General features: G+C 46.3%; 1 protein-coding gene across 1 annotated transcript in view; it reads left to right on the top strand.

The window, feature by feature from the left end:
- LOC311633571 (uncharacterized protein) overlaps positions 1–13,078 on the top strand; it is a 51,666-nt gene that overhangs the window by 23,614 nt on the left and 14,974 nt on the right. Inside the window, exon 6 of the mRNA XM_084906385.1 lies at positions 8,429–8,552. Coding sequence (XP_084762511.1) covers positions 8,429–8,552 — 124 coding nt within the window. The remainder of the gene's footprint in view (positions 1–8,428; positions 8,553–13,078) is intronic.

The following is a 13,078-nucleotide window of genomic DNA, read 5'->3' as shown; positions in this document are numbered from 1 at the left end:
ACTGGAGAGAGAGAAAAACGTCAATAATAAGAGAGAATCACTGATTAGCTGGCTTCTGCAAGTCCCCACCCACACCGGGGATTGAACCTGCAACCCACATACGTGCCCCGACCAGGAATACAACCGTGACCTCCGGGGTCATAGTTTAATGCTCAACCACTCAGCCTCACCAGCTGGGCTATTTTCTTTTGAAATACTTTTTAAATTGTATTTTTTTAATTTTTATTATTTTCTAAATTTCTTTATTGATTAAGGTATTTCATGTTACAGATGTCTCTGATTTCCCCCGTGTATATGTTCTTTGGAGGATCTCTCCCAGTCCCCACCCCCCCACCCCCCACCCCCCGTCCCCTGGGAGGTCCGTCAGTCTGTCCCAGGTCACCAGGCCTCTGGTCCCATCTGCCTCCCCAGCCTCCTCTGGCAGCCCCACACACCTTGTTCCTCAAGTTCCTGGGCTGGAAAGCCAGCCCTCTCCTGGGCGGCTAAGAGAACTACATTTCCCAGAAAGCAATGTGCCTACGCAGGGCCTTTGGAGCCAGTGCATCCGGTTAGGGCGGGACTTCCGGATTCTTCCTCGTGGCGGACATTTTGACTTCCTCAATCTGTTCACCGGCTCAGAGGCTTCACAGCGCCAATCGCCAGAAGGAGGAGGCGTGGGGGGGCGGCGTCCCGCCGGGCAGGGTGTCTGAGGCGGGGGCACCCCCACCCGGCGGGACTGGGTCCCCGGGCCCCCGCCTCCTCCCGCGGACAGAGCGCCCTCAGCGGCCCCAGCGGCCCTCCCGCCTCGGGGCGGCGCCGCTCAGGCCGCAGCCCAGGCCGCCGCCCGGAGCAGTGAGTGCCCGTGGGGGCCGCAGGGGGCGGGCTGGGCCCGGGAGGCCGGGGCGGAGGGGGCGGCCGGCCTGTGTGTGTCTAAGGGACCGGGGGCTTCCGGGAGGGGCCTGTCCTCCTCAGGGCCGGGCTGGCTGTGCGCACAGAGGGACGGAGCCCGAGGGGGCGGCCCCGGCCCCGGGGCTGGGCCAGGCCCCGGGGCTGGGCCAGGCCCCGAGCAGCCTGGGCCCCGGGTCCTGGCGGGGGAGCCGGGCCCTCAGCGCCTTCAGCTCCCACAGGCCCTGCGGTCAGAGCCGCTCAGGGGCCGGGCTGTGGGCTGAGATCAGGGCCTCCCACTGCGGGGGCCTCTGAGGCTGTGGGGCCTGGGCTGTCCAGCCGCTCTCCTCGGGGGACCTTGGACCTGGGGACCTGGAAGGGAAAAGAAGCCCAGAACCCTAAAGCCCGGGTCGAAGGTCATATTAGTGGCGCCTGATTTTGGCCACCAGTGGAATTGTGGGTGATAGGTCCTCACACGCAAAGACTGCAGAATGTTCCATGGCTTGAAGAGAAGACTAAGCTGACTCAGGGACAATCAGCTGTGCACTGTTTAAAAATCGGAACTGGCAACAGTGGGACAGGAATCAAGCCCAGAGGAGCTTTGTGACAACTTGGGCTTCTGTTCTGCTGGTGGTGGGGTCATTGGAGCAGTAGAGCAGGTGATGTGTCCCAGGTCTCATTAGACTCCTGTGACTGCAGCATGAGGCACAGCCTGGGTGTGAGGACGGGGGTAGGAAGACTACAATGGAAGCTGCTGTGATGGTCTTGGTGAGGGTGATGGTGACAGGAGCACAGTGGTTGTTGTGGATGTGGAAGAAGCAGTTGCCTTAGGGATTAGGGATTTAGGTGTGGCCACCTGTGAGTGGAAAAGGGACATCAAGTGCAGCAGCAGTAGAGGTGGGCTCTGATGTGGTTCTCAATAGAGGAGGTTGAAGGAAGAACAAGTTGGGTGGGAGGCCTTCATACCAGAAATGAAGGCTGTGTCTTGGGTGTGGACATTCAGAATCAGGTTAGTAATTGATAAAGAACATGGATGTTGGATGCTTGCACTCCTATACCTTCCCAATCAACACACTTACCATCTGGGTCTTCACCTCAACCACAATGGTGAACACAGGAGCCAGGGATTTACCCAGGGTCACACTCACAAGTGGGTTCTCAGTTTGCTGCCAATAACATCTGAACAAACTCCTTTTTCTGAGGCTAACCCAGTGACAGTTTAGGGCAACCTGGGGACAGTGTCCTGGATGAGGAGACAGGGACCCATCCTGACAGACTTCCTCTGTCATTTCCCACCAACCCCCCCTCCTCTCCTTGGCCCCGCACAGTCCCCCACAAGAGACTGGCACCATTAGGTCGACCTACTGGGGCCCATCAATTACGTCACATTCTGTGGCTGAATGAACCCTGATGTTGGTTGCAGCCTGTGATGTGGTTTGACCAATGAAATAATGTGGTAGTGAAGCCTGTCAACCTGACAGAATAGTCTGGAAGATGTCACTCCATGTCTGATAACACCTAGCAGGTATCTACGCCTTTATGCCAATACTAGGAGAATGAGGGTGGACCTGTGTTATGAATAAGAAACATACCTTCTTTAGTGTAAGCTGCTAAAGCTTTTGGGCTGTTCTTTACCCACAATAACATTTAGGCTGCCCTAATATGAATGCATCCCCTATTCTACCCTCTAGGAGGCAGCAGAGCCTAACATTGGAAGCCAGAGCTCTGTGGTTAGAGACACATGGGCTTGACTGTGAGCCATGTCTCTTATTAACTCTACAATCAGGCAGTTTATTCTGAGTGTCTGAGCCTGGATTCCCTCTCCATTCAGTAGATGGTTAAACCATTACACGTGCGGAGAGGATTCAATGAAATAATGCGTGTAAAGCATAGAATCCAGGGCCTGGCATACGTAGTAAACATTCGGTAGCTTTCCTTTATAGCTTCACAATGTGTGTTGATTACAAATATTCTAACAGTGTAGGAAATACCAACTTGTTGGCCTATGTATCCTTTCAATTTTTAAAAATATATTTTATTGATTTTTTACAGAGAGGAAGATAGAGGGATAGAGACTTAGAAACATCGATGAAAGAGAAACATCGATCAGCTGCCTCCTGCACACCCCTACTGGGGATGTGCCTGCAACCAAGGTACATGCCCTTGACCGGAATCGAACCTGGGACATTTCAGTTCACAGGCCGACGCTCTATCCACTGAGCCAAACCAGTTTTGGCTATTCTTTCAATTTTTATTTAAAAATGAATAGCGTAGGATTATATATATTCTCTCATAGCCTGCTTTTACTCTTAATGTGTTATTTTTATGTTAAAAAAATCCAGGCTGGAGTGGCTCAGTGTGTTGAGCATTGTCTCATGACCCAAACATTTGCCAGTTAGCTTCTCCTTCGCGGGCACCAGCTGGGGTTATGGGCACAATCCCCATTCAGGGGCATGGAGAAGGCAGCCCATCTGTGTTTCTCTCCTTTTGTCTCCCTTCTTCTCTCTCTTGAAATCAATTAAAACACCTTTACATTATTTATCCATTTATAGTTGTAGTCTTCAGGAAACATGGAAATAAGACTTTTTGCCTCATGAAGCATTCTGAGTTTTACAGAATCTAAAATGTGTGCAAATGAACACATCAGTTGCAGACCACACTCCCCAGAAACCTGTCACCAAAATCTCAAGTTGTTACCCAGTGCCAATATTCGTCTCAAACACCAATATTTGGAAAGGTCAGTGAGTGACTTGGATCCTAATTCCACCCCGGAGGCCTAGAAAAGTATATTACCCACAGGGCAATGCACCTAAGAATGGCTGTGTTGCCTAAACCGGTTTGGCTCAGTGGTAGAGCGTCGGTCTGCGGACTGAAAGGTCCCAGGTTTGATTCCGGTCAGGGGCATGTACGTTTGTTGCGGGCACATCCCTGGTAGTGGGTGTGCAAGAGGCAGCTGGTCGAAGTTTCTCATCGACATTTCTAGCTCTCTAGCTCTCTCCCTTCCTCTCTGTAAAAAATCAATAAAATATATTTTTTCAAAAAAGAATGGCTGTGTTTAGCCAGTGAAAGCCCAGGATAGGCACATTATCCAGGTGAACTTGGTTGAGGGTGTGAATTCTGGGGTGCTTACCTGGTGGTCATTTTGACTTTTTGGTCTGTTCAGGGAGACAGAGGCTTTGGAGCGCCAGGTCTCCAGCAGAATGAGGTGTCAGGCTGTGTCAGTTCTGCAGGGTGTGTGTCAGGCTTTTTGAGCCTAAGCAGTCTGGTATTGAGGCCTCTGTACCTCCCAGACTCCTCTCTGCTTACAGAGTTCTACTCAGCCTCAGCTGTTTTAACCCTCCAGCCTTGGGTGTGGGTGACTCTCAGGTCGCAGCATCCAGAACTGAGTTGCTCATGAGTGACACGGTGTGATGGGGAAAGAGAGTAACGGGTTGCAATGCCACAGTGCAAGGATGTGATGGTGTGACTGAGCAGGGAGGATTTGTTTTGTGTCTAAAGTCAACGAAGAAGATGAGGCAAAGTTTTGTGTGAGGTTTTTTATGTTGATTCTCGGGTAACTGGGGCATGGATGGTCATGAACAAAAGAAAGTCATTGTCTGAGATAGGGTTCTGAACTTTTCCCAAAAAATGTCAGAAGTAGAACAGTCTAGGAGAGAGAGGACAGCATTTAGGGACAGGAAGGAGAAGTCCTGTAAAAGCTAAGGTAAGGACACAATGAGAGAAGTGTGTGCACTGAGGACTGAATCTTGAGGCAATACATGCATCTCTAGATCATGTGGCCTCATTGGCTGGTCAAGGGCACTGAGCAGCCTGAGCCCATGGATCCTGGCGGTGGTTGCCATACTTTTTAAAAAATATATTTTATTGATTTTTCTACAGACAGGAAAGGAAAGGGATAGAGAGTTAGGAACATCGATGAGGGAGAATCATCGATCAGCTGCCTCTTGCACACCTACTGGGGATGTGCCCACAACCCAGGTACGTGCCTTTGACCGGAATCGAACCCACGACCTTTCAGTCCGCAGGCTGACGCTCTATCCACTGAGCCAAACTGGTTTCAGCAGGGTCTCACACTCTTATGACTTCTGAGATGGTGGGGTTCTGGGACTGTTCTACAACCCTCTCGTTCCTTGGCCTTAAGACACTAAGCCCAGTATCCTCAGTTCAGGTCTAAGTCACGTGAGTGTCCCTGTTATTCTCGAACAGTGCATTGAGATGTTAGAGGTCCTCCCAGTCATAGGTCCCAGAATGTGCAAAGGCTGAAGTGAAGACTGAGGTGGTTTAGGAATCAACAGGTATGCTTTATTTTTTATTTTTACTTATTTATATTTAAATGAACAGGTTTTGAAAATACATTTTTTAATTGATTTCAGAGAGGAAGGGAGAGGAAGAGAGAAATAGAAACATCCATGATGAGAGAGAATCAAGGATCGACTGCCTCCACTGGGGACCAAGCCTGTAACCCGAGCATGTGCCCTGCCCGGATATCGAACCCTGACCTCCTGGTTCATAGGTCAACAACCCCTGAGCCATGCTGGACGGGTATTTTTTGTTTTTTAAATACATTTTTATTGATATTATAGAGGAAGGGAAGGAGGGAAGGGGAGAGAGGAGGGGTGAGAGAGAAAAAGAGAGAATTATCGATCTGCCCTCTCTCACAACCCTCCCACTCGGGATAGCGCACAACCTGGGAAATTGCCTTTGAATGGAATTGCACCCTGGAACACACCCCTTTCCCGCCCTCCAGTCTTTAGTCCAAAGCTTCATTCTGTCAGCCAAATTAGCCAGGGCTACTTTATTCTTTTAAATAGAAGATGGTGACTCTGGGACAGGAGTCTGGCCTAGAGGAGGTTTGTGACAGCTCCGATGAGTTTTTTGCAGGTGGTGGGAGCAATGGGAGATTTGGAGCAGTGGAGGCAGGTGATCTAACCCAGGTCTCATTAGACTCCCTGTTGCTGTAACTTGATGGACAATATGGGTGTGAGGGAGGGTGTAAGAGGATGGGAAGGGAACTGCTGTGATAGGGCTGAGAAGTGTGAGGTTATCTAGCTCATGATGATGGCGTGGAGGTGCTACAAGCAGTCGGATTCCGGTTCTGTGTTTAAAGCTGGGCCACGAGGATTTTCTAATTTTGAAGTTAGGAGAGACAGAGGTAACAGTTAAAGATGATGTGAAGGTTTGGGTTTCACAATTGGACCTATGGAAGCACCAACAACTGAGATGGAGAAATTCATAGTAGAAAGCAATGTTCATTTGGGGATGAAAAATCTTTTATTTTAGGTCTGTTAGGTTTGAGATATTTTTCTTTTTTTTTCCTTTTTTTTTTTTCTTTTTTTTTTTAAATAATTTTTAAAAAGGGAGAGAGATAGTTAGAAATATCGATGAGAGAGAATCATCAATCAGCTGCCTCTTGCACACCCCCTACTGGGAAAGTGCCCGCAACCAAGGTACATGCCCTTGACCGGAATCGAACCTGGGACCTTTCAATTCTCAGGCCAACGCTCTATCCACTGAGCCAAACCGGTCTCGGCAGGTTTGAGATATTTCATAGAGCAACTCATGACAGTGTGGTACTCTGATTAACAGTTCAGAGTGAAGACTTTGTTAAATGCTAGTAGCAGAGAGTATATGCACCAGGGAGGAGTTGTAGATCACCTTTTTATTATTTTTAAAGTGGGTTTCTTCTTTGTTAAAAATATATATTTTATTGATTTTTTACAGAGAGGAAGGAAGAGGGATAGAGAATTAGAAACCTATATGAGAGAGAAACATCGATCGGCTGCCTCCAGCACTACTTGCACTGGGGATGTACCTGCAACCCAAGTAAGTGCCCTTGACCAGGATAGAACATGGGATCTTTCAGTTTGCAGATCCCTAAGCCGACACTTTATCCACTGAGTGTTTATAAAGTAAATATACACCACCTCCAGTCTTACTCTGTTTGAATTACTCTTCCTTGTGTCCAGTTACAAAATCAAAAGGTGATCTAGCCCTAACCTGTATGGCTCAGTGGATAGAGCATCGGCTTGTGGACTGAAGGGTCCCAGGTTCGATTCCAATCAAGGGCATGTACCTTGTTTGTGGGCACATTCACCGTAGGGGGTGTGCAGGAGACAGCTGATTGATGTTTATCTCTCATCGGTGTTTCTAACTTTCTGTAAGAAATCAGTTTAAAAAAAAGAAAAAAATTGACTCTCAAAAGAAATTTCAATCATTATATTATTGATATTTGGGTCTGTTGACTAATGAGTGTGCTGACCACTTGCTAAGGATGTTTCACTCAGACTGGTGTACTTCCTTAGGGGCATGAGGGGTCATCTGTGAGACTCAATGGGTGTGGCAAAGAGGGTCATGGGTGATGGCACTTGAATAATGGAGGCCGTGACTCATGAGGGGACATCCAGTGCAGCAGCAGTGAAGGTGCGCTCTGGATATCTGAGATCAGATGAGTTCTCACTAGGTAAGGTGGAAGGAACAAATCAGGGAGGGAAGCCTTCCTCTCAGGACTCAAGGCTCTGTCTTCAGTGTGGGCTGTCAGTGTCGGGTTAGTATTTCATTCAGTTGGAATTTGCCAAGCATTCTCTGCACCACACTCTGAGTAAAGGGTAGGAAGCCAAGGAGATGGCTCTGAGGGCTGTGGTGCTGGGAGTGCAGGTGTGAGAGAAATGTGGTAGAAAGAGTGACTGCCCTTGGAGAGTGAGTGTGAATTCATGGCTACAGTATACTGAGACCTACATACAAGTGAATGAAGGGTAATCCCCTTTCTGGTGGTGTCTCTATGATATCCTATGGGGGAATTTTAGGGTTTCTATTGAAGGAGGGGATGTTATCATGCTACATGCTAGGTCCAAATCTTAGATGCCATGTATGTAAACACTTACCTGTTGGTGCTGAGGGCTGATACAGTGATCCATTGAAAAGAGATAGCATGTTTCAGGGTCACCTGGACTTGAAAATCTCCACTGCCATGGAAAAGGAAAAGGGAGATACACATTACAGAGTATGGTGAATTTGAATTTGGCAAAGATGCTGACTCGGAAACAACTGATCCGCATCGTGACATATTTGTGTTATCTCTGGAGTTGTGCCTCTGGGAATGAAGATAAGTGAGAGAAAGTGTGCTTCAAAGAATTATATGGAGCAGGTAGTGGAAAGTGATGGCCTCAGCACCCTGGATTGAGATTGGAAGGGTAAAGTGTGATGCCATGTTCTTTGGTGTCTTAGAGGACAGTTCAGGGCACTGCCAGGGGGATGCCTGGTAAGACCAGTGTCAAATCACTCACACTCTCTTGATGGCCCACAACTCTCCCTCCCTATGTTCCTGATAAGCACTTATTGACCAGACCCAATGTGAGGCCCAGAGCACAGGTATCATCAATCAGCTTACCTGCCTTATTGTTGTGGGAAAGCACAGTATTGCAGGAATACAAGGAGAGACTGACTTGGAAGACCTGGTGTACTTTCAGATGTTGGGAGTAGAGGGCTGCACTAAATTGGGAGGATGATGACCGTGAACTCCTAGGAGATAAGCTGACCATGGACTGAATTGTCTCCAATATGCCAGAACATGAACTTTGCGGACGTGGCCATTGCCCTCTCTCTGGAGCAGTGGGAGCTCCTGGATGAGGCTCAGAGACTCCTGTACTGCGATGTGATGCTGGAAGTGTTTGCACTGGTCTCATCTGTCGGTAAGCCCTTCACATCTCTCCTTCGTGTCCTGAGGTGACGTCCTCTCTTCCTGTATTCTCCACCCGTCGCTCTCTCTCCCATGTAGCCAGTCCACAGACTCTGCTACTTCCCCCAACTTTATTGTCAGCCAAGCTGTGGCTGCCAGGGCTGAGGTGTGTGGAGAGTCTCCAGGAGCATCCCTAGAACCCGTTGTCTCCCAAAGTGCAGAAAGTGTCTGGGAATCAGGAGTTCTACAGACAGATCAATAGGTTCACCTTGGCCTTCCTTTTCCTGGGAAGTTTACTATGTCCACATTCATGGCTTTCACTTTTGTCCATTCCCTCGAGCTTACAGTCCTTGGTGACTGTCTGAGCCAAGTTTTGGTCTTTTCTTACAGGAACCATGAACAGTTATTCTGAGGCCCTCCGTCAGTTATTATCTGTAATATTCTTTCATCGAATACTATTGCATGCCAAGGTGCTCTGGGCCAGGGCTTGCTGCTCACCTCTGTTGTCCTTCATTAATACTCAGAAAATTTAGATTCCTGCCGAAACCAGTTTGGCTTAGAGGATGGTGCGTAGGCCTGTGGACTGAAAGGTCCCAGGTTCGATTTCGATCAAGGGCACATACCTTGGTTGCAGGCACATCCCCGGTTGGAGGTGTGCATGAGGCAGCTGATAGATGTTTCTCTCTCATCGATGTTTCCAACTCTCTATCCCTCTCAATTCCTCTTTGTAAAAAAATCAATAAAATATATTTTTTTAAAAAGAAAATTTAGGTCCTAGGTATTTGTATGATAGAAGGTAAAATGAGAACATGGTGTGTTCTCCTGATGAATATGCACAATGGACTCAGAGAAGGCTGGGCACTTCTGAGTGGTAACTGGGGGAAGGTATGGTACCAGTGCTGTGCTCAGATCATACCACAAGTCTGCTCCTGGCAACACTGTTTAGGTGTAGGTTTAGGTGCCATTGACTAAAACTCATTTCTACCTTTTGTTTCTCATTCTTGACAGTTTGCTGACTTGTCATTTCATCAGACTGTTGGCTACGTTCCCCTTTTGTGGCTTTTTACATCACCTGTTCCTCTACACTGCTGTCTGTGCAGTGTTCACAAACACTGTCCTGCACTTGTGTTGTGAGGGGCAAACACACTGAGTGGCCAGGTTATTATGATCTCTGAATGCATAATCTGGCCACTCAGTGGATTTGTATCTCAAATGGGTACCAAAAGTATTCTAGACTTTTGCTGGAGCTCAACCATCTATTTGCCCTGAGCTTTCTATCAAACCAGTGAAAATGGGAAAACTGATCAAGTGCACAATTTACAGTATCTTTGATATCAAATAAATTTAGAGAAGTACACTGAGTGGCCAGTTATTATGAATTCAGAGATCATAATAATCTCGCCATTCAGTGTGTATGCGTAAGTAGTCCTCCCAACACCAGATGCTAGTTTCTAATTTAACTTGGAAACAAACATAATTATCCTCCTGCACAGCCATCCCATGGCACCAGCAGAGAAGCACAGGTGGACACTCTTAGCAGAACAACGAGCAGGAGATTCTGCTTCTCTTCCATGTGAAGTCTGCCATCTTTTTGTCATATTTCTGGTGAAGTCTTTTCTAGTTTGTTAGCTTCAGAGGCCCATAATTTTACAGCGACCTCTTATTAAGCTTTCCTGTAGATCTCCTATTTTGAGACAATTGCATGGAAAAAGTGTAGTATGTGGAATACACTTTTGTATTATAACTTCCCCCTGATACCATAGTGAATATCATTTTTTTTTTTTTAACCATTCTCTGTTTTTAGGTTGTTGGCATAAAATGGAAGATAAGGCAACACATTCTGAGCAGAGTGTATCTCTACAAGAAGAGTATTCTTCTGAGACAGCTCCAGCTACTCAGACGACCCATCTCTGTAAGAAGTGTTTCTCAGTGTTGAAAGACATTCTGCACATGACTGAGTCACAAGCAGCAGACTTTGAGCAGAAAGCCTTCTTCAGTGATGCATGTGTGAGAGGCTTCTGTTTCAGTGCATTCCCTCATGAGCAACAGAGGGTTTTCGGTGGAGAGAAGTTCTGGAAAGAAGCTATGGACAGGCCCTCGTTTGTGAACAGGTTCAGCTTGCACTTAACATGGGTGCCTTCAAGGAGTAGGGAGGTTGGGAAAGTCTTTCCTGCCATCTCAGATCTTCCACAGATCCCAGAAACTCTCAAGACTGAGGAGCCATCCAGGAGCAGTGAGATTGCACAGGAACTTCTCAGTGGAAAATGTCACCATCATTGGGGTGAACGTGAAACAGCAGCCGGCAGCAACCAGAAAGTTGTTCAGCATCAGGGCGTCTGCTCTGGAGAAGTGAATTTTGAGGGTAACAAATGTGGAAAATGTTTTAGATGTACCATGAACCTCAATCAAAAAAGGGAAATTCACACTGGAGAAAATCCCTATGAATGTACTGATTGTGGAAAGTTCTTTAGACAAAGCTCTATCCTCATTCAACACCACAGAGGTGACACTGAAGAAAAATCGTGTGAATGCAGTGAATGTGAGAAATCTTCTTGCTGCAAAACTAGCTTGGTTACACACCAGAGCGTTCATACTGGCGAGAAGCATTATGAGTGCACAGATTATGGGAAGGCATTCAGTCATAGCTCAAGTCTCATTCAACATCAGAGAGTTCATTCTGGAGAAAAGCCTTATGAGTGTAGTGAATGTGGGAAGTCCTTTAGTGAAAGATCTTGTTTAAATGTGCACCACAGAATTCATACTGGAGAAAAACCATATAAGTGTAGTGATTGTGGGAAATCTTTTAGGTCCAATACTCACCTTCGTATCCACAAGAGAGTTCATACGGGAGAGAAGCCTTATGAGTGTAGTGATTGTGGAAAGTCCTTCAGTATGAGCTCTACCCTCATTCGCCACCAAAGAGCTCACACTGGAGACAAGCCTTTTGAGTGTAGTGAATGTGGGAAGTCCTTTAGAGAAAGATCTAGCTTAAATAATCACCACAGAATTCACACTGGAGAAAAGCCATATGAGTGTAGTGATTGTGGGAAATCTTTTAGGACCAATACTCACCTTCATATGCACAAGAGAGTTCACACTGGAGAGAAGCCATATGAGTGTACAGATTGTGGAAAATCCTTCATTTTTAGCTCTACTCTCATTAAGCATCAGCGAGTTCACACTAGAGAAAACCCAGCTGTGTGTGGTGACTGTGGGAAATCTTTTAGGTGCAAAAGTCAACTTCAAAACCACAAGAGAGTTCATACTGGAGAGAAGCTATATGAGTGTACAGCATGTGGGATGTCCTTCAGGAGTAGCTCTAACCTAATTCGACATAAGAAAATTCACACTGGAGAAAAGCCGTATGTATGTAGTGACTGTGGAAATTCCTTTAGGCGGAATGCTCACCTCCTTAGGCACAAGAAAGTTCACACTAGAGAGAAGTCATGATTGTACAGATTGTAGGAAGTCCTTCAGTCGTATTTCAAGCCTCATTCAACATCAGAGAGTTCATTCTGGAGAAAAGCCATGTGAGTGTAGTGATTGTGGGAAATCTTTTACTTTCAATAGTCACCTTAATATCCACAAGAGTTCATACTGGAGAAAGGCCATATAAGTGTTGTGATTCTGAGGTGGCTTTCATTAATAGCTCTAACCTGACTTACCACCACAGAGTTCACACAGGAGACGAGCCTTATAAGTGTAGTGAATGTGGTAAGTCCTTCAGTGAAAGATCTGGCTTAAATACGCACCACAAAATTCACACTGGAGAAAAGCCGTATGAATGTAGTGACTGGAAATTCCTTTAGGCAAAATTCTCACCTCCTTAACCATAAGAGAATTCATACTTGAGAGAAACCATATGAGTATACAGATTGTGGAAAGTGCTTCTGTGGTTGCTCAAGCCTCATTCAACATCACAGGGTTCATTCTGGAGAAAAGCCATATTACTGTACAGATAGATTGTGAGAAGTCCTTCAGTCGTACCTCAAGACTGATTGAACATCAGAGAGTTCATTCTGGAGAAAAGCCCTATGATTGTAGTGATTGCTGGAAATCCTTTAGGTTTAATTTAGCTAAGAAATTTTTATGGTGAGTGTTTTTCTCATGCATTGATTTACACTGTCTTGATGTCTTTTGTTAAAATGTCAGCTCAGACTCTTTTTTAAATTGTTTAAAGTCATTTTAATCTAAAGGAGTCTTGTGTATCATCTAAGATGTAAGTTTGAATTTCTTTGTTTTCTCAATGACTCCATGACTTCTTTGTCATATGAAAAAAACCATAGGTTTTGAAAATTGTAAGCAGCATTGTTTCCCACACATTTATTTATTTTAAAATAAAATATTATGGCTTTTAGAGAGAGGAAGGGAGATTGTTAGAGAGTAAGATGGAACAGAGAGAACACCATACATTGGTGCCTCCTGCACGACCCACACTACAGATGGAACTTGTAATCCAGGCATGTGTTTTGACTGGGATTCAAACCAACATCCTCTTGGTTCCTGATTCGATGCTCAATTGCTAAACCATACTGGTTG

Source organism: Pipistrellus hanaki (assembly GCF_964339955.1).
Source record: "Pipistrellus hanaki genome assembly, chromosome: 15".
Lineage (NCBI taxonomy): Eukaryota > Metazoa > Chordata > Mammalia > Chiroptera > Vespertilionidae > Pipistrellus > Pipistrellus hanaki.
Note: the sequence above shows the minus strand (reverse complement) of the source record. Positions and strands in the feature narration are given on the sequence as shown.